At 31.7% G+C, this 27,063-nt stretch overlaps 1 protein-coding gene across 1 annotated transcript; it reads left to right on the forward strand.

Moving 5' to 3' along the window:
• Positions 1–12,907: 12,907 nt before the first annotated feature.
• Positions 12,908–15,289, forward strand: LOC126746710 (uncharacterized). The gene is made up of 3 exons (XM_050455052.1): positions 12,908–13,443; positions 14,547–14,774; positions 14,857–15,289. The coding sequence occupies exons 1-3, from the start codon at positions 13,146–13,148 to the stop codon at positions 15,030–15,032; spliced, it is 702 nt and encodes a 233-aa protein (XP_050311009.1). The 5' UTR covers positions 12,908–13,145; the 3' UTR covers positions 15,033–15,289.
• The last annotated feature ends 11,774 nt before the right edge of the window (positions 15,290–27,063 follow it).

Genomic DNA, 27,063 nt, shown 5'->3' on the forward strand with positions numbered 1-27,063 from the left:
ACTGAGACACACATTTTTTTTACATTAATTAAACTTTGGGGTTTATTTTATGTCCCTTTGATGAAGCTCACGCGTATGTCATAATTTATTTTTTGTATTCTGATTGCTAAGAGCTGTTTAAGAAGGCATATTTAAAGGTGATTAACAGTAAAAGAAATTAATATCTATTTATTTTTTTATTTCTCTTTGCGAGAGCTGTATACGGGGTGATTTTTAAGTTGATACTTTTTTTTAACTGTGTATAGAACTCGGTAAAATAAACATTTTTTTCAAATAACTTTATTCAAAAAACCGAAAAATAAAAAAATTGCATTGCCAAAATGTTATAAAATGAGTCCAATACGGTCCTCTCTAATTTAAATAAGTTGTTCAAAGTTGTCACCATTAACTTCAACACAAAGATTTGCTCGACGTAACCAACCACTGTTTCGTAACGGCACGCAATAGAGAAATCGGTTTTTGTCTAACTGTTGCCGCAACCTGCTCAATATGTGCTATTAGTTCTTCTTGTGTGTCGATAGGCGTCTTGAAAACTAAACTTTTCATATACCCCCACAAAAAAAAGTCATATGGATTTAGGTCTGGCGATCTTGGTGGCCATGCAACTGGTCCATTTCGGCCAATCCACCGATTTGGCTAACTTATATCCAAAAATTCGCTCACTTCTCGTCTAAAATAGGCGGGTGCTCCATCCTGCAGGAGCCACATAGCTTGCCTGATATTCAGTTGCACGTCTTCTAACAGAAAAGGCAGATTATTTTGCAAAAAGTCCAAATAAACATCGCCCGTCAAACGGTCTGGTAAGATAAATGGTCCAACAAGTATCCCATTCACAATTCCTGCCCACACATTAGCAGAAAAGCGATGTTAAAAAATTGGTTCTGCAAATTGCATGGGGATTATCAACAGGCCAAACATGTGTATTTCGAAAATTGTTAATTCCGTTTCGGGTGAATATTGCCTCGTCCATGGCTAAAATTTTGTTTGAAAAATGTTGATCATTTTCATGTTGTTGTAGGAACCATTCACAAAACTGAACTCTGCGGGGGATGTCTTCAGGCAGTAGCGCTTGGACACGTTGAACGTGAAAGGGATTAAATTGATTCTCACGCAATGTTGTCCATACTTTTGTTTGACTTAATCCGACCTGCCCTGCAACAACTCGACTACTTGTGGTTGGATCTTCTTCGATGAGATTTAAAATTTGTTCTTCCCTATGAACATTTTCAGGTCTCCTTCCTCTTCCTGCATGCTCTCCACGATGTTTCCGTAAATCGCCAGTATCTCTAGCCCGTTGAATAAGATTTATGAAACTTCTGGGTGTAGGATAATTCCGTAAAGGAGAGCGGTCTGCGTATAATACCGAAGCAGCAGCAGAATTTGAAGACACTATCCATAAATAAGCAACATATTCACAAGTTCATTGTTTTCACAACGATGTGCCATTTTTAGGTTTTGCAAACTTAAAATTAACAACAATAAACCAAAAGTGTCTAAGACTAACTGATCGGTACATTGCGTGATCGATAATACAAAAATGCGAGCAAAAATAAACATAAACAGACGATGAAAAACAAACCCATATTCACTTTTTTTATTCTGTATGTCCCTTGTTTTTGAGTGTATCGAAAAAAGTTATTTGAAAAAAAATGTATATTATACCGAGTTCTATACACAGTTAAAAAAAAGGTATCAACTTAAAAATCACCCTGTATACAGGGTGGCTAAACGAAAACGAAACGGCGGCCATGTCGGGCTCGTAAAGATTTTAAAAAGAAAACGCTCGGACACGTCAATTTAGATTACTACGAGGAAACATTTTCAGAGTATAATACCACCCCCATCTGTCATCCCCTAGCCAGGGTGAAACTAACCTCAAAAATTTTAAATGGAATAGTGGGTTGAGTTATACCTTGTTTGAGAGGTCTTTTGATTTTCTTTACGGCTACACCTAATTTAAAGGATTTTACTTCAGCGGTTCTCATTGACTATTATAACATTTAAGATAGTTTTTTGGAAAACCTCTATTAAATGTTGGGTGTTTGGAAAAACTGTATTAAATCGCAATTCTTTATCGAAATATTAATTTATAAATTTATAAACACTAGTCCAACAAATACTGAAAATGGCCATCGTTATAAGCCATGCAATAATACAGATTTTATAGATTTTATAATATACCGGGTGGTGCGTCGTCAAGCGGAACATAGGAAAACCCATGTAAATTTTAAGGGGGTCAATTATTGGCTTCCCTGTACATTTTATAGAAAAAATGTAAGATAACTTTTTGAAGAGACCAATCTGGCAAACCCTTGTGCAAAGTTTTAAAAAATTTTAATAAACTAATCTTGAATTATTCAATTAAATTGGACCCGCCTTGGAAGAAGTTGTTCAGGAAGATCAAATGATCTGGTACCAAATGGATGGTTGCCCGGCCCATAATGCCCGTATGGTTAGAGAGTGCTTGGAAAATGCTTTTAACGGCAATATTATTGGTCCACGGTAACGGATACTTTTGCCAGCCAGGTCACTTGATCACCTTTCACCGAATGACTTCTTTTTGTGGGGTCATTTAAAGTTTCTTTTATAAAAGTGTAAAATTTGAGAATCTAAACCAGTTACAAAACGCTATTTCGTTAGAATGTCATAAAATTTCCCAATATCAACTTAGTAACGGTAGAAATGAATTTTATGATCGGTTAGGATATTGTTTAGCTGTTAGTGGGGGGTTGTTTGAACATTTGATTAATTGATGTTTTTATGTAATTCTCTATTATTTTTAAAAAAGTTATTGTATTTTATTTTATTTTATTTAATTTTTCCACACCTAGTAATATTAAGAATTCTGTTCTCTCTTTTTTCGGATCTATTTTCGATCTTCTGAGTTAAAAATTTACAATTGCAATGTCTTTGGACTCGAATTTACTAACAATAGGTTTAATGGTTGAAATGGACCAGATAGGCTTGATGGGAAAATAAATTGAAAATATTTCAGATACTGCTATTGGTTTAATCAAATTCTAAGTATGATAAAATTATTTTTTTAATAATCGATAATATTAATTGTTATTGATTTAACTTCATGCTTATATTAAATAAAAGTTTAGATAAAAAAGTAATGTTAACGTGTCTTACTTTGAATGTATGGTTGTGAGATTGATAAAACGAAAAAAAAAACCACCCTGTATAATACAGAATAATAATACAGAATCTCGTTCTTTTTAAACGACACTGTAAACCGTCAAAATAAAAGACTTCGAAAGACCTTTTAAACAAGCTATTTCTCGATACCCCTTGCCATTTAAAATTTTTAAGGGGATGACCCTGGCGGGCAGAGGGTGAAAGGGGGTGAAGTAATTTTAGGTTAGAAAGTTGTCCCCCTTGACAAACCTTTTGACGTATTTCGGCGTTTTTTTTTTTTAAACAGTGGTTTTCGATAAATTCGTGGTGGGAAGTTTTCAAATGAACACCCTGTAAATATATATATTTATATAAAAGTGTTTTATATATATAATTTATATATGATATATATGATAATAATTTATTTTTTCGATCTATAGGGTTGCTTCTACCCTTTTTTGACGGAAGTCACTCACGTGTCTCTAATTTATTATTTATATCTTAATTACTAAAAACTGTTTAAGGTACATATATTTGAAAGTGAGACAAAATTATAAACATTTTTATATTTCATTCCTTCTCTTCTAAATTTGTGATATAATACCCTCCTATATAAAATCATTTTTTATGAATACATTGAATCCCTGAATTTGAATAGTGAATAAACTGTATTAGGTACCAGAGGAACATGAGGATATTTTGATTGAACTTATACAAAAATGTTATTTTCTTTACTGAGACAAACGTCTTGAAATACCAAAATACGCGTGAGACTTATTTGTTAGTAAACGCAAAAAACTCCAACCGCATGCAAACTAAAAAATGCACGAATCGGTTCCTCCCGATGAATCTCTGGTAACATTGACCCGTCTGCTGCGAGACGAACAGTGTTCTGCTTTGCTTTAACGATGCGCTGTTGCCAAATGCTCACCTTCCCGATAAAGCGCGTTCAATCCATTTCAGGCAAAGTCACGTGCTGATGATTGCTTGTTCGGACTACGAGTGTACCCTCGACTTTATTTCATTCAAAGTTCAGTCCTACTGACGCCATCTATCGGACGGCGTTTGTAACGCGCCACTTACCTTGAGACCACAGCGCCCCTGACGGGACGCCTCGACTCCTCTCCTGTCAAGAACGACAAGCAAGCAACCATATAAATTAAAATTTTGTTAATTTAAAAATTAAACTCTTGTATAGAAAATTTAAAATAAATTCATCATCAAGAACTGACCAAAGTGTTCATTGTTCATCGTTTAAAATACAGAACAATTACCCAAAGCGAAGCAAGGAGGCATTGTTCAATCCATTTGGTCCTTCGAGCCGGATGAAGCCATTACGCAGTGCTGGCTCAGCAACAAGAAAATTCTTGTGAATTGTAATTTGGAAGGATTTGCAGCCCAATATCGAAGGAAATAAAGCTTAAAAGTTCCCATTATCTTCCTGAGGGCATTCACCTGTTGCCTTTTTTCTTTTCAATATTTTCACAATAAAAAAGTGGAAAACTATTTCCATGCTTATCAGCGCTCGGGAGATGATGCTTGATGGTTTCACGGGTAAGTTTTTGCATTGCATTTTGTCTGGGTTGGTTTAAATAAAGTTTTATTGTTGTGTTTTTATTTCGCCCTATTTAAAGGTCAAATATTGATTATATTTATTTGTTTTGAAAAAAGTAAATAAAATTAAAAATCTTTATGCAAGGTAAGTTCTGTGCACAAGCCCTATTGTAGTATTGTACATCATTTGTATTTTGATTTAGAGAGGTCATACGTACTGTATTACTGCACAGATTATAATTCATATGCATTTATTATTTTCTATTTGGTTGCTTGTTTTTTAAACATATTGTACTGTACAGAGTGACAGATTTTTTATGTACTGAACATAAGGTGTAGATATCGCCTATTTTATGAGTCATTTTTGTCCTGTACTGCTCGCTCCTGTACAGATTATTTAGTTTTGATTGGGAGAGTAGCAAGTTCATTCTTTATAACTCGAACTGCACACTCTGTTGCAGATCATTTTATTTGTTGTATTGCACATTGCGTTGCAAATTATTTATGTTTTGTACTGTACACCATAGTGCAGATTATTAGATTTATAACTTGTACTGCACACTACGTTGCAGATTATTTATATCTTTGTGTACTGCATACTGTACTGCAGATTATTAAAATTATATTTCTTTGTCGAGCTGCATACTGTAGTGCAGACCATTTTAGTTGAACCACACAGTGTGGTGTGGACATTCTAGATTTGTAATACACAATTTAGATTCAATCATTTATATTAAAAGTTTTAATGTATTGCACATTTAAAGGCTAATCAAAATATTTATATTTTATAATAGTGTATTGCACATTATAAGGCAGGCTTTATTAATTTGTTTCATTGTACATAAAGTACAAATTATTTGTTGGTGTGACACATAAAGGTGAAAATTTTGGTAAATTTATATATTGAGCCGCCTACTATTTTATGTGATAATTACAGATTATCTTATTTAATTTCAGTTTTACATTTTGTCTTACATTAAACAGGTATTTTATTTTTCATGTACAGGGTTTAACTATTAATGCACCTGATTTTAACTCAAATTTAAACAAATCTTTTATTATTTAAAATGGCAGAAGAAATAGATCATATTAGTGAAATTAAAAGGCTTAATATAACTAGAGGCCAAATTAAGGCTGAATTAACTCGTTTTGAGAATTTTTTAAACAAACAACCACAGAACCCTGTTTCAAAAATTAAAAGTCGTTTAGAGATAATTTCTCCCAAGCTTATTGAAGAGTTTAAAGTGGTTCAAGGTGAAATTGAGTCTCATTACATCTTGGGCAATATTGTCCATGATGAGAATAAATGGGCCACAGAAAGGGAAAATTTTGAAACCCAATTTTTTGATTGTGTATCTTCTGCTCAGGATTTAATACAGGGGCAAACTTTAAATAATTCAATGTGGCCACCTGCCAATGCTAATGATTTTGCTCCAAGTCCAGAAAATAATATTTTTGTTGAGCCCATCGCTAATCTTCCAAAGCTAAATTTATTTAAATTTTCTGGGGATTTTGGGGATTGGCGTCGATTTAAAGACACTTTTGATGCTTTGGTGCATTCTAAGCCCAGAAGCAAAATTGAGAAATTTCACTATTTGATTGATTGTTTAGTGGGGGAAGCTGCAAATGTAATTGCTTCTTTACAGATAACTGAAAATAATTATGACACAGCTTTAGAGCTTTTAGAAAATCGTTATGAAAATAGTAAAATTATAACAAATTTTCATATTAAAGAAATTTTAAATTTACCTAATGTACCTAGGGAAAATTCAAAGGACCTTAGATGTTTCTTGGATAATTTTCTAAAAAATTATAGATCTTTGGAACTATTAGATGAGTCTGTTAAACATTGGGATTTGATTTTGATCTATTTACTGACTGAAAAAATTGATTTTCAATCTCGTCGTGAGTGGGAAACTTGTAGTAAAGATATCATAAAGCCCACTATTGAAGACTTTAAAAAATTTCTCACTAAACGTTGTGAAATTCTAGAAGCAGTGCAATCAATATCGTATCATAATAATAACCCCAGCAATTTTAATAAAACAGCATCTAGCAATAGTTTCAAACACAAAATGAATGAATCCAAGAGAGTTAATTTGGTGTCAGAATTGATTTGTCCTTTGTGTAAAGGAAATCATTTCCTGTTCAAATGTCATATATTTAGAGACATGTCTGTTAATGATCGATTTGAAAAGGCAAAATCATTAAATATTTGTATTTGCTGTCTAAAATCAGGCAATCATAAAGCTTCAAATTGCACTACTTTTTCCTGTAGATTTTGTCACAAAAAGCATAACTCTTTGTTGCATTTTTTTGGCAAGCAAAACAATGAGGTATCACACCAACATGAAACTGTTTCACAGGCATCAAAAAATGCAGAATTAAATTCTATTTCCCCTAAAGTCAATTGTATTCAAACTGAGAATTTTACTGAAAATACTTCTGATCTAAACACTAATATTGTTCAGCCAATTTCCTTGTTTGCCAGGGAAAATTTTGTCTTGCTATCTACAGCAATTGTTCATGCTTTTGATAAAGATAACAGACCTATAAAATGTCGCATATTTTTGGACTCAGGCTCCCAATCTAATTTGATAACCAAAGAATTTGCAGATATTTTATCATTGCCCTATCAAAATATTAATCTTCCTCTAATAGGAATTGGTCAAGTTTCCACCAATATAAATAAAAGAATCAAGGTTAAAATTTCTTCTTTGTATAATAATTATTCGACCAGACTTTCCTGTTTGGTAATAGATAAAATCTCTGAGTACTATCCACAAATACCCTTTAATATTTCAGATTTGCATATTCCAAAAAACATCATTCTGGCTGATCCTGATTTTAATTCCCCTTAAAAAATTGACATGCTTATTGGTGCAAGCATTTTTTATGATTTGCTATCTGTAGGACAAATAAAATTAGGTAGGAATTTACCTGTTTTGCAAAAATCTTTATTTGGGTATCTTGTCAGTGGAAATTTGCAAATGCAAAAGAAAAATCATCTTGCTTCTCAGAGTATGTTATCTACTATTGATTTGGCTAAACAGTTGGAAAGGTTTTGGTCTGTCGAAGAGATTCATTTAAATAAGCCTGTACTCACCCAAGAAGAAGCAGAAGTTGAAAGACATTTTTTAGATAATACAACAAGAGATGTTGCAGGGCGTTTTGTAGTAAAATTACCTCTAAAGGATAATTATACCGATTTAGGTGAAACTAGAGGTATAGCTTTACGTACTTTGTATTCTGTTGAGAGAAAACTTTCAAAAAATTCCCAGATGTGTGAAATGTATACTTCATTCATGAGAGAATATGAAACTTTGACTCACATGTCTGAAGTCGAGTACAATGTTGGAAACGATTTATGTTTCTATTTGCCTCATCATTGTGTTGAGAAGGCTGAAAGCACCACTACTAAATTGCGTGTTGTTTTTAATGGTAGCCAAAAGTCATCAACCAATATAAGTTTAAATGATGTTTTAAAGGTTGGTGCCACTGTTCAACCTGACTTATGTTCCATTCTTTTGAAATTCCGTCATCATGATTATGCGTTGACAGGAGATTTAACCAAAATGTACAGACAAATAAATGTACATCCGGAACACAGAAATTTGCAGCGGATACTTTGGCGTGAAGATCCTTCATTGCCTGTTAAAGAGTTTTGCCTAAATACGGTAACTTATGGTTTAGCTTCAAGTTCATTTTTAGCCACTAGATGACTTAAGCAAATTTCTGATGATATCCGAACCAATTATCCTATTGAAAGTGATTTTATAGGCTCAAATTTTTATGTGGATGATTTTTTACTTAGTCACCCTTCTTTAGAGTCTTTAATTCAAGTAAAAAACAACATTACTAAAATCTTGTCTGGTTATGGATTTGAAATTAGAAAATTTAAGTCAAATGACTCCCGTGTGTTTTTAGAAGGTAATGATGATTATTCTTTATCAGAATATGTCATATCAGATGAGAATACCACTAAAACATTGGGAATTTCTTGGATACCCACGTCTGATTGTTTTATTTATAAACTTCAACTTGAAGATTCTATGTCAAATTCCGTTACCAAGAGATCAATATTGAGTTTCATTTCAAAAATATATGATCCATTGGGATTCCTTGGACCCATAATTATCCGAGCAAAATTAATCATTTAACAGTTGTGGAAACTTCAATTATCATGGGATGAAAATTTACCCATAGAATTATATTCCCAATGGTGTGAATATAAGAAACAATTATTTAATATTAATACTATACAAATACCTCGACAAGTTTTAATTAAAGGTGCTAATTTGGTCGAATTACATGGCTTTTCTGACTCTAGTGAGAGTGCTTATGGCTGTAGCGTTTATCTAAGATCTATTAATAATGTTGGAGCCATAGATTGTCGTTTGTACTTTGCCAAAACAAGAGTAGCTCCTGTACAGGCAATTAGTATTCCAAGACTTGAGCTCCAAGCTGCAGTGCTCTTAGCTAGATTAGTGTGCAAGTGTTTAAGCACTATTTCCTTTGAGATTCAGAATATATATCTATGGACTGATTCAACCATAGTGTTAGCTTGGTTGTCAAGAGAGCCTAAAACCTGGCAAACTTTTATATGCAATCGTGTCTCTGAAATCCAACAGTTGACCAATATAACTGATTGGAATCATATTTCAACTCATGAAAACCCAGCTGATATATTGTCTAGAGGTTCTCAAACTAACGATTTTTTGTCCAATAATTTATATTGGAATGGTCCTTCGTTCCTTAGACAGGATAAAGAAAATTGGCCTGAAGCCACCAATATTTCATATTTTTCTAAAAATCCTGTAGATGTTCCCGAATTCAAGAATCAAAATATGAATTTTCTATGTCAGACCGATAACCTGTTTAATTTTGATAAACTTTTTTCTAAATTTTCTTCTTTTAGTCAATTAATAAGAGTTGCGGCCTACGTCTTTAGATTCATAGATCGCTCTAAAGGTCGACATGATGTTCAAACTTTTATTAATAATGTTGTGTCAAATTCTGAATTTTCAAAGACTTCTTTACGTCTAATCAAATTAATTCAAAGTTCTGAGTTTAATGCGGACATTTGCCATTTAAGAACCCACCGTGAAGTATTGAAAGGGAGTAAGCTAAAAGCTTTAGCGCCCTTTTTAGACCCTGATGGTATTTTGAGAGTGGGCGGAAGATTAAAGTTTTCTGACTTTAATTACGATCAAAAACATCAAATTTTATTGCCGAAAAAACATAAATTTACAAGTTTACTGATACATTCCGAGCATTTAAGAGCTTTACACGCCGGAAATCAAGGAACGTTATCACATATACGCCAAAAATATTGGATTATTGACGGCAAAATGGCAGTCAAATCCTGTATTAGAAATTGTATCAAATGTTTCCGAGCCAACCCTCCTAATTTGACTTATAAAATGGGCGATTTGCCTTCTGTCCGCGTAAAACCTTCTAAAGTGTTTCTTTCTGTTGGAATCGATTATGCAGGCCCCTTTAATTTAAAGGATGGCCAAACCAAAAACAGAAAAATAATAAAATGTTATGTCGCGATTTTTGTGTGTATGGCTACGAAAGCTTTGCACATAGATTTAGTCACGGATTTGTCCACAGATGCTTTCTTAAATTTGCTGAAACGTTTTGTTTCGCGTAGAGGTTTGTGCACAGATATTTACTCAGATAACGCTACTGCTTTCGTTGGCGCAGACAATGAGTTGAAACGTTTGCAAAACATTGTTAATGGCGGTGTCTTAAGAGATTATTTGAACCAAACTCAGATAAATTGGCATTTTATTCCAGCTAGATCCCCAACATTTGGAGGTCTTTGGGAGAGTGCTGTGAAATCTTGCAAGCATCATCTCAAGCGTGTTTTACATAATGATCATCCTCTTAATTTCGAGGAAATGTATACATTATTAGTACAGGTGGAAGCCGTCTTAAACTCTCGGCCCCTTATAAGCCTTTCTCCTGATCCTAATGACCTGGAGGCTCTTACCCCAGCCCATTTCATTATTGGACAGCCAATGACGGCATTGCCTCAGAGAAACCTGGAAGATTCTCACACTAATTTGGTAAAGCGACTTCTTCATGTTCAGAAGCTTTTCCAGCAGTTCTGGAGACGATGGAGCCATGATTACCTTCACACCCTCCAGGAACGCAGTAAATGGCGTTTCAATAAGGATCCCAACTTACAAATTGGTGCCTTGGTGATTGTTAAGGAAGAAAATACTCCCCCAGCCTACTGGACCTTGGGTAGAATTTCTGCAGTCCATCCCGGTGCTGATGGCCTCGTTAGGGTGGTCACCATTAAGACTAAGAATGGTTTCTTGAAGAGAGCAACAACGAAGGTTTGTTTGTTGCTTATTGATGTTTTGTAACGCTCAAGTTATGTTGAAAGGTCAGCCTTTCAAAGGCGGCGGGATGTTCGGACTACGAGTGTACCCTCGACTTTATTTCATTCAAAGTTCAGTCCTACTGACGCCATCTATCGGACGGCGTTTGTAACGCGCCACTTACCTTGAGACCACAGCGCCCCTGACGGGACGCCTCGACTCCTCTCCTGTCAAGAACGACAAGCAAGCAACCATATAAATTAAAATTTTGTTAATTTAAAAATTAAACTCTTGTATAGAAAATTTAAAATAAATTCATCATCAAGAACTGACCAAAGTGTTCATTGTTCATCGTTTAAAATACAGAACAATTACCCAAAGCGAAGCAAGGAGGCATTGTTCAATCCATTGCTCTTAAATAAAAAAGTTATTAAATGCCTAATTATTTGCTTTTGAAATAGGGAATGAAAGAACAAACCACTAAAATTAAAATAAAACGAAAATAGGTGTTTTACAACCTAGAATTCATATAAATATGCAAAATAAATATAGTTTTACATTGGGGATTATAGTAGACATCAATATTTTGAAACTTAAACCCTTAAAAACCACCCTTAATGACGAAAAAAATGCAGTTTTAGTATGGTTAGACGGTATAAGTGGCTAAAATTTATATCATTTAAATGATTGCAATGCAACTAATAATAAATCGGATAGCTTTCACTATTAAAAACCACCACTAATAACAGAATATTACCAAAAATTTTGCATTTTTTTAGATTAAAATCACGATTTAAAAAAAATATGTACTCTAAATCGCTGATACTTTTTGAACATATTATTGGTACCTATATGTATATAGTCCATTGTAGAAGGCTACGCTTTAATTTTTGAAATAAATACATAATTTTTTATGATAAATTTTTTTAAAACTGCAATTATTTTTATTTTATTCCTAACTTTTTTAATTTTTATGCTAATGACTTACAATCAAGTTTATTTTTAAAGTTTTTGATAGTACATACTTGAAAAAACGTGCTAGATATTTGTCTAAGAAACGTGATTTTTGAAAATTATTTCAAGTTATTATTTTACGTCATTATATTTTGTTATCTAAAAAAAGGGGTTATGTTCACACAGTTGTATCTCGGCGCCTATAGAGCCATATTGGCTTTATAGAGCCTATAAAGCCAATCTTTTATTTTTAAACCAACTTTTGTTTATTAGATTTTTTTGTAAGATCTCAATTTTCCGAGATATTTAAGATATACTGAAGAAAAGCGTGTATTTTTTTCTGTGAACTAATCCATTTTTATTTTAAAAAAAATGTATATCCCCTTTCACTTCTGCAGCCATCTACGCAACATATCGCCGGCATTTTTAAAGTACAAAATTTCCGCCCAACGCTATTATAGTTCTAATATTAAAGACGCCCCTGTATAACGCAGTCGCCACCGGGCAGCAAAAAAGAGTAGCATCAGAAAGCGAGTGAGACAGGCAACATTTTGGGCGGCGCTTAGAGTGATCCTTCTATTCTAGTTTATGTTCGGTGACATAAGTGTTACTTCCCCGCTCCCCGGACAATAAGTTAGTCGTCTATTGCACAGTAAACAGCTTCTCTAGTAGGGACACGCAAACGCAGCCGTCCAAATACATTTGTTGCAACGTAACAGTCGCTAGATGGCGCGGAAGCAACATCGAAACAGTTCGGAAATTACAGATTTCGTCTATGCTCTAAATGTTTGCGGCTTAATGAGGCCGTCACGAGATGGCACACTTGTATTGTGTAGTAAAATATTTTGGAATTCCCCCAATTCCCATTTCAATTGTCATAAATGATAAACGTCATAAAAAATATCAAAATTATCAAATATTTGGATTCTCAGAAGTTTTAATAATTGCCTCACAGAGATAAAACCGTTTAATGTGCATAGATATACCTAAGTTTACTTCACATTTGAATTGTTCTTTTTCTTTTCTTTGTCTTGTTTACATAGTATAGTCGGAGTGCGGTGCGGATTGCCGATTGTTTGTGCGTTTTTAAGTTTAGAAGTTACCAGAAACAATTTACTTTTTTTGTTATTTTGACGTTTTTGTTTACTTGTTCTTGTTTTGTGCTTTCTTTTTGCTGAAGAAATGAACGGTACTCCCGAGAATCCTCCCAAGAGGATGAGAATGGAAAAACAGCAGAAACCCTGTTGTGTTCCAGGGTGCAAGGACTTTTTGAGTAAGACGCATCGTTTCCCCAAAAACAACCTACCGGTTTTCAGAGCTTGGATTCGAGCTGTTAAACCAAAAAATTGGGATATATTGACTTTAGATCAGGTGTATAATAGATATTTAGTATGTGATGTTCATTTTGCCAAAAAAGATTGTATGCCGGGGTTTCAAAGAGGTCTTAAAGCCAATGCAGTTCCTATGCTTAATTTACCAGGTATGTATCTCACCTTTCAATCACTATATAAATAATTTTAGAATTTATTTAAGCCTAACTTATAACTACTTATATAATGATCTAATAATTATTGCTTTATAGTATCAAAATATTTTTTTTCTACTGCTACAAAATATCAGTAGCTTAATTTTTTGCGTTAATAGAGTTTCTTGGAATCAACTGATTTTACAAAATTAAACATGAATATAAAGGTATTAAAAGGGCCTTTTAAAAGAGGTTTTACTGAGGTTTTTAACTGACAACAGAATTTTTATTGTGAAGTATTGTGGTAGCCATCCTCGCTTACCCTACTGCTGGTGCCTTGGCTGACATGCATCAGGCTACATGGTATATACTCCCATAAAGAGTTTCCCAAATTATCTGCAGGGAATTTGATGCAAAGTTGAGTTGACCTCATACTGCTTGTACCTCTTGCCTCCATATCATTAGGCCAATATTTTTTTAAGTGTTAAATTTAGGTATAGGGAATGCCATATTAAAAATATTTAAAATTTCCAGAAGAAAGCAAATATTGAGTTTTTGACAGATGGCATATTTGTCATGTATGTGAAATATGTCAAATAAAGATTATGTATTAAAAAGTTAAGGTGGTTAAGGAAAACCTGTTTTGCTCTATCTTTATTAGAATTAGTTGTAGAGCCCCTTAAAGTCATAAAAAGTACAATATTCAACGCTAGATTTTTGTGTAATAACAAAAATGTTATAACATAGAGGGTTTTCTATTAAAGAGATAGGTATACATTTTTGTTTACCACTGCTTTTTGAAACACCCCATATAGTTTACATTTTTGTCAGTACATTAGTATACATTTTTTAACTTCATTTTCACACATATCCCCACAAACACTTTTTTTGTGTACAGAGTCATATACAAGTTAGGGGGGAGGGGGGGGATAAATATAAAAATTGTGCCTGTAGGTACATAAAAAAAATGTGTACAGTTAATTTTTTTAATACCTGTAGATCCTGAGAAAATGTACCTAAACTCATTTTTTTTTATCTTCAACATTATCAATTTTATCTCATCAACTGTATAAATAGTTTTTTATATTTTTTTTAATAATGTATGTATCTTTTTTCAGTGAGTGAAGATAAAGAAGTAGGAGATGATTTATATGTGCATGAATCAAACTCAATAGATTATAATTCATCAGATATGGACATAGACATAACTTTGCCAGACCCAATAACAATGATCAGTGTTGTAACTGATCAAGAAAACAATCACCCTATTAATGCTATTGAATTGTTTTCTCCTATTTGCAAACCCTCCACTTCTCAGAATGTTTCTAATCAAGCAGCACCTTGTGGTATGTAATAAGTAATAACCTAATGTATCCTTAATTTGATTGTTTAACATAAATTTCAAGTTTATTAAATATAATTTTTTAGCTGCAACGCAGAGCGCAACACCTGAAACCAAGCCCAAACCACAAATCAGCTACAAACAGATGCTAAACCAGTTAATTGAGACACCATTGTCACCTCCAAAATCACATGTCATTGTCACTTCTAAGATCAATGGAACTAAAAAAGCACGAAAATTAAAGACAGGTAAGTCATATTAAAGTGGATTTCATCTATTTCAGGGAGGATCCAGACTCCAGGTTCAAATGGAGTTTTCGGAGATGCTCTTTCCATCCAGAATATTTTTTTAGGATGGTATCACTTCTGGTTATACCGGTATTAAGACCTCTACTTGTTGATATTAAATCAAATATCCTGTATATTCTTATAATTTTATATAAGTCTTACAGAATTTAGCTCTGTAGCTAAATAGTATAGATTAAAAAAATAGCTAATATTATAGATAAAAAAAAATACTAGTTGCACCTTTCTATCTTAACTTTCCTATTTTTTGAGATACATGTTAAATTATCCTGTCAAAACTTTTTAATTTTCAATATGTTTCACAAAATATAGGGTTTCAGAAGTTAAGACAGGAAGGTATGAGTAATTTTTTTCTATTTATGATTGAATTAGCTGTAAAGCCTCCCCAAAAGGCATAAAAGCCCAATCTTGAATACCCTGTACTTCAAAAACTATTCATTATGTTAAAATATTTTAGATGGAAGTAGGAGCATCTTCGAAAACCCCATTTGCACATAATTTTAAAAACACAGTGTCCCAAATATGAACCGTGCACACTCATTATGAAACACTTAAAAATAAGTACATGTTTGGGTATCTTGAAAACTAAATATTAATTTTTTTTTTTAATTTTAAATATAAAAACTATTTTATGAATAAGTTTATTTATTAATTTATTATTAATTATTGTTTTAATTTTATATTTTTTTAAGCATACTTAAAAAATATATAATATTTAATTAAAAATAATAATAGTGACATTTTTCTGGTTTCAGCAAGAAAATCAATTTTGGGATTTTCAAATGCTACTAGAATCTCCCAACTGACACCACAGGCAAAGAAATTTTATATAAAATTAAAAGAGTGGAGTGTTGATTTAACCAACAAGACTAGACAAATTAAAAGTTATAAGTCACGATTAGCAGAAGCAGAGAAATTAATAAAAAGTAATAGTTTTGATAACCTCCGAAAAGCTGTTAATGAGCCTACTTATCACTTTATAATGAGTCAAGTGCACAACCAAAACGTTAGGACACCGAAATTAAGACGCTTCAATACAGAAGAAAAGGTTTTGGCTTTATCAATTTATAAAAATAGCGGAAAATGTTATAGGCTTTTGAGTAAAATTTTTGCATTGCCTTCATCAAAAACCCTGAACAGGCTATTGCAGTCAATAAATTTAAAACCTGGCCTTAATGAAATTTTATTTCAGAGCCTTCAAAGACAAGTAGAAAAAATGAGTGATAAAGACAAAACCTGCGTACTTGTATTTGATGAAATGGAGATAGACTGCAATTTAACTTACAACCTCCATAAAGATGAAGTCATAGGATTTCAGGATAGTGGTATTCAACCAAAAGAGAAATATATTGCCGATCATGCCAATGTATTCCTACTTAAAGGGGTTTACCGTTTATGGAAGCAACCGATATGCTTCACATTTTGTCAAGGGGCTACAAAAGCAATAATACTAAAACAATTAATAAAAAACATTATTGAAAAATGTTTTGACGTGGGCCTAAATGTAATTGGAACCGTTTGTGATCAGGGATCAAATAATTCAAGAGCCATAAAACTGCTTTTGGAGGAAACAGAAGAGCAGTGTAAGAGAAAAAACATAAAAAACCACTTTTTCGGATTCAATGTCTGTGACAGGGAAGTGATTCCATTATATGATGTGCCCCATCTCTTCAAAGGGCTAAGAAACAACCTATTGGACAAGGATCTTCACTTTGAAAAAAATGGCATAAGAGGGTGTGGGAAATGGATCCATATCCAACAACTTTTTGCACTAGACAATACACAACCTTTAAAAAGGCTTTGTCCAAAATTAACCGAGCAGCATGTAGAGCCCCAAAAAATTTAAAAAATGAAGGTAAAAATGTGTACCCAAGTGTTCAGCCATAGCGTTGGTTCTCTTTTAACGAGAATTCCTGGATGGGGTAAGAAATAAAGTTTCTTTGTGTATAATTTTTTAATTAGGTAATATTTTTTTCAGATATTAAAGATAAAAATAAGCTTGGCCCTGAAGCGGAATCTACTGGTGAGCTGATCCTTTTTTTAGACAAGCTTTTTGATAGGCTTAACTGCTTAAGGTATTCAAAAATGGGTAATGCAGCAAAGCCTTTGAAGTGTCCTATGACCAGAAATTCTGGTCATAAAAGTTTTTGGTTGGAATCCCAAAAAATCATACAAAGTATGAAATTTTTTTCGCATGCTAAGCAAACCTTTGTAAATGTACCAACACTTAAAAATCTTAATTTTACATTAAAGGGATTTTTAAAATTGACTGACAAGCTTTTTGATAATGCAGGCTGCAAATTTGTGTTAACAGGGGCATTTAATCAAGATGCCCTTGAAAACTTGTTCAGCTACATTCGCGCACACTGTCTAAGAAATACCAATCCATCGCAAAATCAATTCATGGCATCTTTTAAAACTTTGATGGTGAATAATTTTACCGCAGTTCACTCTCCTGGAGCAAACTGCAAAAGAGATTGTTCTGAAGGTTTAGATAATCTTAGGAGTTTGCTTACAGGAGGGCGAATTACTGGTGTTTTAGCCACAGAAACAAATGAAGAAGTAGTCATTCCAAAGGATGTTTTACTACAAAAAACTAATAAAATAGGTAGCTGCATTACGACTTATATGTGCGGTGTTTTAATTAAAATTGTTCAAAAAAACCGAGCAATAAAAAAATGTGAGAAGTGTATGACCAATTTAAAAATTCGGCATCTTTTACCAAATCATTATAATGATGAACTAATAACTGCCAAGCAATTTGAAAAGGGCAATTTAATAAGGCCAGGAGACTTAGTAATTTTTTTGATCAGATCATCTTTTGATTATTTAAGTTTCTTAACTCCGCAATTGGCGACATCAAAAAATATTGGAAAAATTTTAAAAGACATTTTAAGCACGAACTTACTATTTCGCAGTATTAATTGTCCTGATCATAACTTGGGACAAGAGTTGTTGAATGTAATTGTAAGGTGTTTCCTATTTTGGTGGTGCCGAAGCGTCAATAAAATTCTAAAGGGACAGGACCTTAAATTTGCTTCATATTTACAAACATGCACAAACAAAAATTTAATTGACAGTGTAAAAGTACAAGCTTATGAAAAATGGAAAAAGAGACATAAAAAGCATACTGAACCTTTCTTTCACTTGTGTTATATTCTTATAAAATTATATGTAGGGTGTATATACATAACAAACTTCAAGAAGTGAATCTGCATGAAATAATGATATTGTTCGGGCAACATACATTTACCCATAAAGTGTAAGACAACACAACCGCCTGTCTTACACTTTATGGGTCCATAGGTATCACAAAAAAATAAGGCCCTAAACATTCTTTATATTCTAACAAAAATGTTTTTTTTTTATATAACCACATCATAAGCTCTCAGGCAGTTGAAGTGCCCCTTGCTGTATATTTTCATGCAGATTGTCACCCCCTGAAGTAATAATTAAAATATGTAAACTTAAGTGAAAATATGCATTTCCCTAAGTCATAGAATAATAATTATATTGTATTCAAATATGATGGAATTATATCAAAAACTGACAAATAATTTAAACTTTTAAATTACACAAAATTTTAAAAAATTGTCCTAATTTCAAGAATATAGATCATAATTTACATTGGCTTTACTTCCTTTAAAACCTTATTTATTTACTTAATAAGTAAGGAAATATAATGTGCCTAAAGAAATAATTATTCTATGACATTTAATTAGATTCTCATTTCATCTTCTAACTCTTGAATCCTTATTAGATGCAGTTACATGAGTTTTAAATGTTTGTCCGAAGTATACAAAACTGTACAGGTTTTTTAAAAATATATTGATACTCTCTTTAACTTCTCCCCGTAGTTTAATATAAAAATTTAATAGTTTGAAATACCTTTTTTAAAAAAAAAACTTTCTTCATACATCAGTTTGTTTCTGAAAGTCTGGGGTGGTCCTACTTTCTCATTTTAAATTGGTAGCCTCTTTTTTAATTAAATATTTGCCTTTTCCTGGAAATTTGAAAATTTTTTTAAAATAAAAAATTTTCAAATATATCTAACTTTGACTCTTGACTTTAAAAAATTGGCGTAAGAATGTTATTATTTTCTTTTTGTTTAAGAAATATAAAATAACATTCATATTAATTATTTCCTTAAATAACATATTAGTTTGTAAATTAAGCATATTAATAAGTTACTAATGTAATATGTATATTAATTCATATCACATACTTTTACGTAGTTTTTTCAAAAATGCAATAAAAGAATGCAGTACTAATTAAAAAAAAGAAAATAATACCACATCTAGGCTTTTTAAAAAACAGTGTAGGCAAAAGAATAGTTCATCGAAAAACATTTAAAAGCATTACGTTTTTTTATTAAAAACTCTTTTCTATGGAGTGAAAAGTTAACAAGAGAAGGGGAGTCAATATATAAAAAATCTGTATATATCTATGATCTATACCAGGATCTATACAAATAATACTAACCTCATTGTCATATAACTATAAATAATTCTTATGTTCTTGAGTAACTATAAATAAGGTGTATTGAAAGCTTCAAAGTTTATAGGGCATATTAGATATACTAAAAAAGCTTAAATAAAAAGTTTAAAACTTTTAGGATATAATAAGTATATGTTTATTTATCCTTCGTTAGCTTTAATAATAGTAGTGACTATATGAATGAATATGAATATAATGTATATATTATTTTATTTGCAATACCTAAATAAATTTATGAGAACTTTGATCCAGAATTGTATTAAATATGTCACAAAAATATATTAGTATTTATTAAAAAAATATATTTTTATTTTAAAAAGCAGGACTGATCTATAGGCAGGTACTCGTACTATAATAATAGCAGATTTTACTCTCAAAGATAATGAGTCTTAAATCTCGTATTTTTTTTTAAATATAGCCTAATCTTTTGTTTTAAAATATATTTTTTTTAGAATTCAAGATTATTCCTAATTTAACTAAATAATAGAATTTTGATCCTGGAATCTTTACTATAATTATTTAAAAATATTGATTGGAGCATATTTTTAAAAAGGAAATTTACGACCATAAGCAGTTCATATGTTTAAGGGTAATATCTGTTTATAATATATACAGTGACTTTATACAAGATAGTGGCGACAATGGGGCGAAAATGCGATCGGCCACCATATTGCAGCAAATTTGAAATTGGATATTTTAATACAAGGGACAAAAGATCTTAGGAAATCTATTGTTTTTATTTAAAAATTAGGTTTTTAAAGTATTGTAACTTGATTCCCATAAGATTTTCTCGTCCCTTGTATTAAAATTAAAATTTCCAACTTTAAATTTGCTGCAATATGGCGGCCGATCGCATTTTCGTTCCATTGTCGCCACTGTCTTGTATAAACTCACTGTAATAATAAACAAGCATTTTTAATGATCTCGTGGTGAAAGCGCTGAAATTTTAACGAAAAGTTGAAACATAACGGCCGCTAGATGGCGACACTGGGCTCGACAAAACTTTATTCGGAGTTTAGCAGGGAGGTGTCCCTACTAGAGAAGCTGTTTACTGTGGTCTATTGTCATCGATTCGGTAACGATTAAGTAACGTCGCGCGGCCGCCGTGTTTTGGCCCTCTGTAATCATGCGATTACTCATGTAAATTTTAAGTTTAATATTTGTTAAATACTCCCAATAACTGTGTAAGAAGTGTTTATTTGTTTTCTTTATCATTTATAACTCAAGTAGGGATGCCGCGAGACACGAGACACGAGATGTCTCGTCTCGTCTCGTCTCGTCTCGAAGTCATTTTATCTCGTCTCGAAAGTATTTAGTCTCGAATTTCGAGACGAGACGAGACGAGATAAAAATGTTCGAGACAAGACGAGACGAGACGAGACGAGACGTCTCGATATATGTAAAATGCTTCCAGTAATAATTGGTAAAATTGTCATTAAAATCACGGAATAGGTTTTGATTATTTTTTTATTTCCCCATTATTATACTAATGGGCTTACGATTTGTGTAACAGGTGGTGGGTAGATTGGAAAAAATATCCTTAGAATTTAGGGGTATGTTTATTTAAATCTCTTGGACCAGTCACGACTGTTTTTATTTTAGCTGCGCATTTCTTTTTCAACTTAACGTTTTTATACAAGGTGTGTCATAATATTTTATTGACATTTTTCTGCTGTTAATAGGTATGTTGACAACTGTAGCTTAAATGCATATAAAATATTATTTTCAATATTCCGCTATTGCCGCTAAAAACACTATGACTGCTTTATATTATTGCTTACTATAGATTGTTGGAAAATGCGTTTTGCATGACTTTAATGGGGTGCTCATATAAATATTTTATTAAATCTTAAAAAAATCTTTCCCAACATGCCTACCCTACCCAATTAATTTAAAAATCGAATATGATTTTTTTAACTTTCATACTTAACTACCTATAATATGTTTATTGTTTATTGGGGTCTATTAAATTTTTAAGTTTTATCCTGGGCTTTTACATAGGTATCAGAACTTTTCGAGACAAAACGAGACGAGACGAGACGAGACGAGATAAGGTCTTGTCTCGACGAGACATAAGCTTGTCTCGTCTCGTCTCGAAAAATATTTGTCTCGAACTTTCGAGACGAGACGAGACAATTCTTAATCTCGTCTCGTCTCGTCTCGTGGCAACCCTAAACTCAAGTATGAATAAATTACGTTCTGAGTTCGAGGAATTCGTAGTTTATCATTTGCCCTGTATCCGAGTATTTTAAGTGGATAAAGCAGCTAAGACGGGTAGTTTTAGCTGGCCCCCACAACGTGAGTTCCTTGGGACCGGTGAACAACGACTTAGTAGGACACGACCCTTGGTATGGTGTTAGCTTCAGATAACTCGTTGTTTTTACTCGAATCGCCAAGAAAGTTGCATGTTGGTCAAGAAAGGATAGTTTTAGATTACTTTATTTTACTACTTTACAAGTACTTACTATTAATGGTATCTTACCAAATCCATCTACCCTCGAATGTGTAATTATTTTCTTATTCCTGTGCATTAAATCCTGTCGCAATTGGATGAATCCTCTTGCCCATTTTTGAGTCCTTTGAATGTTTTTCCTTTAAATTATAATATATTTGGTAGCAAGTGATTGATCATGATGTAAATGGTTCCTAAATAAAAGGTTATGAGACTATGATGAGCAACGTATTGTTTCGTCCTCATTATGGACTCATCAGTATTGCATATCCAAGAAATGATTAATTTCTCGAAAGCAATAGACAAATGTTGCTGCGGGGCCAACTAGTCAACATTTGCCAAAATATATTTTTATTTGTTGAAATAAAAATATATTTTAATTCTTTCTTTAGAGAGATATTAAAAATAACAAAAGTATGCCTTTATTAATAATATCACGATGAAATGTCTTAACTAATAATACTCAATTTGTTAATACTCTTAGTGCCAATTTTTTTCTAAGGTTTCTCATTTTAGGATTTATAGGACAAATTAATAATATTATCAGATTGGTCAACTTGAAAAAAATTCCTACATAATTATGAACGTAATTGTATAAAAAATAAAACCGGCAATTTCCAGTAATTTTTGTACTGTTTTGGGGCTTTTAGTACCTTTTATTTTATCGTTTTTTTAGCTATTTGTGTAGGTACTCATTTATGTATTAGCCTTTGTACTATACGTGAATTCTGCCGATTATTATTGTAATTGTTTTGTAATTTGTTGACCATTATATGTATAATATTATTTTTTTTTGTTAATTGCTCAAGTATTAACATTATGAGAATATTTTTTAAATTCTGTTTTTAAGTATTTTTCTATATTTTTTTTTTGCCCCTTAGATAATACAATATAATATAAGAATAACAACATTTAAGATTAAACAGACTGCAAAATTATAAGATAAGTATGCTCATATATTAGACATAAATATCCTTAATAACATTGACCAAACGGCCAAAAATAAAATTAGTATTTAATGTACCTGATTGGATTATTGTTTTAGCGCAACATAACTTAAACATTGTTTAGCAGCTTATAGTGTGTTTGGGCTTTTTGTACTTTAGCATTTTTAGCTGTTTGAGTACTTTTGTTTGAGCCTTTTATTTACTTAAGTTGCTATTAATGTCAAGTGGTACTGCAGATAAAGCTATAAGACAATCATAGTTTATCATTATAGCAAATTATGATAACTTTAATTATGATGTTAAAAGTATTGTTGGCCAGTCATGTATTTAAACGTAAATGTTATTAATATTTTAGAAACTAAAATTGAAAATCCCTATACTAATACTTCATACATTTATAAGATAATAAAAATGAGTTAAGACGTAATAAAATAGTGAAAAAAAAAGAAATATTTTCCTACAATTTTTTCTTGCCCTTCAAATAATGTAATTTGTTGTTTTCTTTAAGATTTCAGATTAAATATATTGCAAAAATATAAAATCATTAAACTTGTCTATTCATAGTAGGCATTAAAATCTTTAATGACATTGACCAACCAGACAAAAATAAAATTAGTATTTAATGTACCTGATTGGATTATTGTTTTAGCACAACATACTTGAGCATTTCTTAGCAGCTTATAGTGCGATTGGGCTTTTGGTACTTTAGCATTTTTAGCTGTTTTAGTACTTGTTTAAGCCTTTTATTTTCTAAAGTTGCTATTAATGTCAAGTGGTACTGTAGCTAAAGCTATAAGACAATCATAGTTTATAAGTATCAAAGCAAATTATGATAAATTCAATGAATTATGATGTTAAAAGTACTTGTTGGTCATATGTAAATTTAAATGTAAACTTCATTTCCATTTTATAGACTTAAATAGGATTGAAAATACCAATACTAGTATTGAATACATTTAAAAGATTAATAAAAATTACTTAAAATGTGATAAAACAGTAAAACAGAAATATTTGCCTACAATTTTTTTGCCCTTTAAAAAATATAATTTACTATGTTTTCTTTAACATTTCAAATTAAACATATTGCAAAATTATAAGACCATTAGGCCTACCGCACACTGGCAACTTTAGATAGGCAACTTATTAATCATAAAAATAGAACACAATAATATTTATGATCTGCCGCACACAGGTGATTATTTAGTTGCGGCAACTAAAAAATTCCAACCTGTTGGATTCTTTGAGAGACAAAACAGTTGCTGATAAAATAGAACAAGCTTGTTTTAAACGGGATCGCGCTCACTGGTGATTTGCTTTGAAAAAAGTTGCTTTGCAGTTAATATTTGTCGATAAGGCGGCAAATTACAACAAAAATGGCTGCTATAGATGTTGAATTGTTTATTACTGAAGTAGAAAAACGACGAGCATTGTACAATACGAAACAAAAAGAATATTCAGATAAAAATCTAAAGAAAAAATTATGGACTGAATTATGTGAAAAATTCATTGAGAATTGGAATGAACTTGGGGATAAGGAAAAGAATGAAAAAGGTAAGTTTTACCAAATTATTTTATGTTTATCAAGTCACAGATTCAACATACCTACAGAATTATTCAAACATATACAGGGTGTTTTTAAATTTGGGGTTTACATTTTAACACTATATAGAATGTAAGAAAATAAAAACTTTTATAAGAATAAAATTTTGTCCAAAAAGGTCTTGATTCTGAGATACAGGGTGTAAAAATTTTTCATTTTGCTAGGAGACTAAGCAATTTAGGTCATCTCTTTATAGGAACTTTTGTTCTTATTTTGACCTACAAAATGTCGTTTTTAAAGCACAAATTATAAAAGTTTTTTTTTTAACAATCGATTTCTCGGTTATGAATGAAAAAACATGTTAAATAAAAATGGCCTAAAAAATTACAAATTTTTGTTCTGCCAAATAATAAAAATATTCATTGCATTTAAATAAAAAATAAAGTTTTTTATAATCACATTTTTTATCATCGAAATTGCTTTCCTCCAAAATACAGTGTGTTTAAGTTAGCAAAATGTAAAACGTGAAGACCCTGTATCTCAGAAACAAGACAATTTAAGACAAAATTTTATTCTTATAAAAGTTCTTATTTTCTTGCGTTCTATATACTTAGTGTTAAAAGAAAAACCTCAACTTAAAAAACACCCTGTATATTCACAAAAGACCAGAACATAAATTTTTAAATCTTATCATATTGCCAAGGAACAGACCCTTGAGGAGAAATAAAGTAATTTGCAATATAATCTCTAACTGTATACCCTTCATTGTTGCTCCTTAGTCCAAGAGCAGGAATATCTTCCAATGGACATTCATAAAAGGTGTCTTCAAAATTAAGTCCATCAAGTTTTCTCACATAATTGTGTAAAATACAGCATGCTTTTGTAATGGAGTCGCTAAATTCAACTTGGGTATCTAGAGGCCTGTGGAGTATACGCCACCTGTTGGCTAAAATTCCAAATGTACATTCTATCATTCTACGTGCCCTCGAAAGTCTATAATTAAAGATTCGTTGTTTTACGGTTAAATTTCTGCTTGGATATGGCCTCAAAACGAATTTTGAGAGAGCAAAAGCTTCATCTCCCACGAGCACAAACGGCATAGCTTTTCCATTTTCATCATTAGGAAGATTTTTTTCATTCGGAATATTTAATTCCTTCTTGTCAAGCAAATGCGAAAATGCCGATTGTTTAAATATGTTGGAATCACTTGTCGATCCATAAGATCCTACTTCAACATATATAAAATTATAATTGGAATCTGCAATGCCTAGAAGAACAGTAGAAAAGAAAGATTTATAGTTAAAAAATTCGGACCCAGATTTATCAGGTCTTTTTATTCTAATATGTTTCCCGTCTACTGCTCCGATGCAATTGGGAAATTGTGTTTTCTCTTTAAACTCATTGGAAACTCTTATCCAGTCATCATGATCCGGTTTTGGCATATAGAGTGGCACCAAACATTCCCAAAGTTTCTCACATGTGTCTTTTACAATTTTTCGTATCGTTGTAATTCCAAGTAAATATTCATAATGTAGTGATGCAAAGCTATTTCCCGTTGCTAAATACCTAAAAAAAAAATTGTCTAATATACATCATGTTTTATACATCATATCATATACATAATGTTTTTTTAGGAAACGAGTTACAAAAAAGATGGAAAAATCTTAGGACATGTTTTAAAAGAGAGTACGATGTTCAAAAGAATATTGCCTCTGGTTCTGGGGCTAAAAAGAGAAGGAAATATCTTTACTTTTACTACAGCTTTTATTTCTGCGGGATTCTATAGAAAGCAGAATTAGTTACAACAGTCTCGAACAAGGTACTGATGATGTGGAAGATAACACAGAAACCAGAGAGGAAGAATCAGAAGCTAGTGAAGCTACGCAACTTCGTACTGGTGCCAAGACTGACCATTCTAGAAAGAAAATTTACCAAAACTCATCAGAAAACATATCGACCATGCTGAAGAAGAGTGTTATAACTCAAAAAAGGTAGTTTTTCAGGAGAGCCGTTTAAAGTTTGTGATGTAACGTTATACGTCATAACTTTGACACACATTAATATTTCAGTCTAGGTATTTTTTTATTATTAGTAGCTACTAATTATCTTTAATAGCAACTTGCTGAATATTTTAAATGTTTTTTACTTTTTAGGTTAAAAGTACTTGTAACTGTCTTGATCATATTTTAATTTTAAATTTCGTTTTGCAACAATATATCTGTATGGCATTTATTTATATTTAAGTAAACGATTGTTTACATCTTAATAGAAATTTGGTTTATTTTTAAAGATTTTAGGGCAAGCATTTAAATATTTTGTTCAGTTTTACTGGCAAATGGCTTTGAAACTAACATGTAACGCTCTTTTTAAAAAATAAAACAATATCCTTAAGTTTTTAAATTTTTACTAGCTTAAAAAATAGAACCCGTAGTTTTTCTATTAAATAATAACCCGCAATTTTCCTAATAGTAAAATTACCTATCTTTAACAGTTTCTAAGAAAAAATATTTTTGATGATAAGTAACATAGGTACTAGGTATAATGATTATAAT

The sequence above is a fragment of the Anthonomus grandis genome, chromosome 18 (assembly GCF_022605725.1).
Source record: "Anthonomus grandis grandis chromosome 18, icAntGran1.3, whole genome shotgun sequence".
In the NCBI taxonomy this organism is placed as follows: Eukaryota; Metazoa; Arthropoda; class Insecta; order Coleoptera; family Curculionidae; genus Anthonomus; species Anthonomus grandis.

Excerpts from the sequence above, each read along its gene's own strand:
- LOC126746710 (XM_050455052.1), top strand. The coding sequence starts at position 13,146 with ATGAACGGTACTCCCGAGAATCCTCCCAAGAGGATGAGAATGGAAAAA. Across the intron at positions 13,444-14,546 it reads TCCTATGCTTAATTTACCAG|TGAGTGAAGATAAAGAAGTA; the intron begins GTATGTATCTCA and ends ATCTTTTTTCAG. Across the intron at positions 14,775-14,856 it reads TAATCAAGCAGCACCTTGTG|CTGCAACGCAGAGCGCAACA; the intron begins GTATGTAATAAG and ends ATAATTTTTTAG.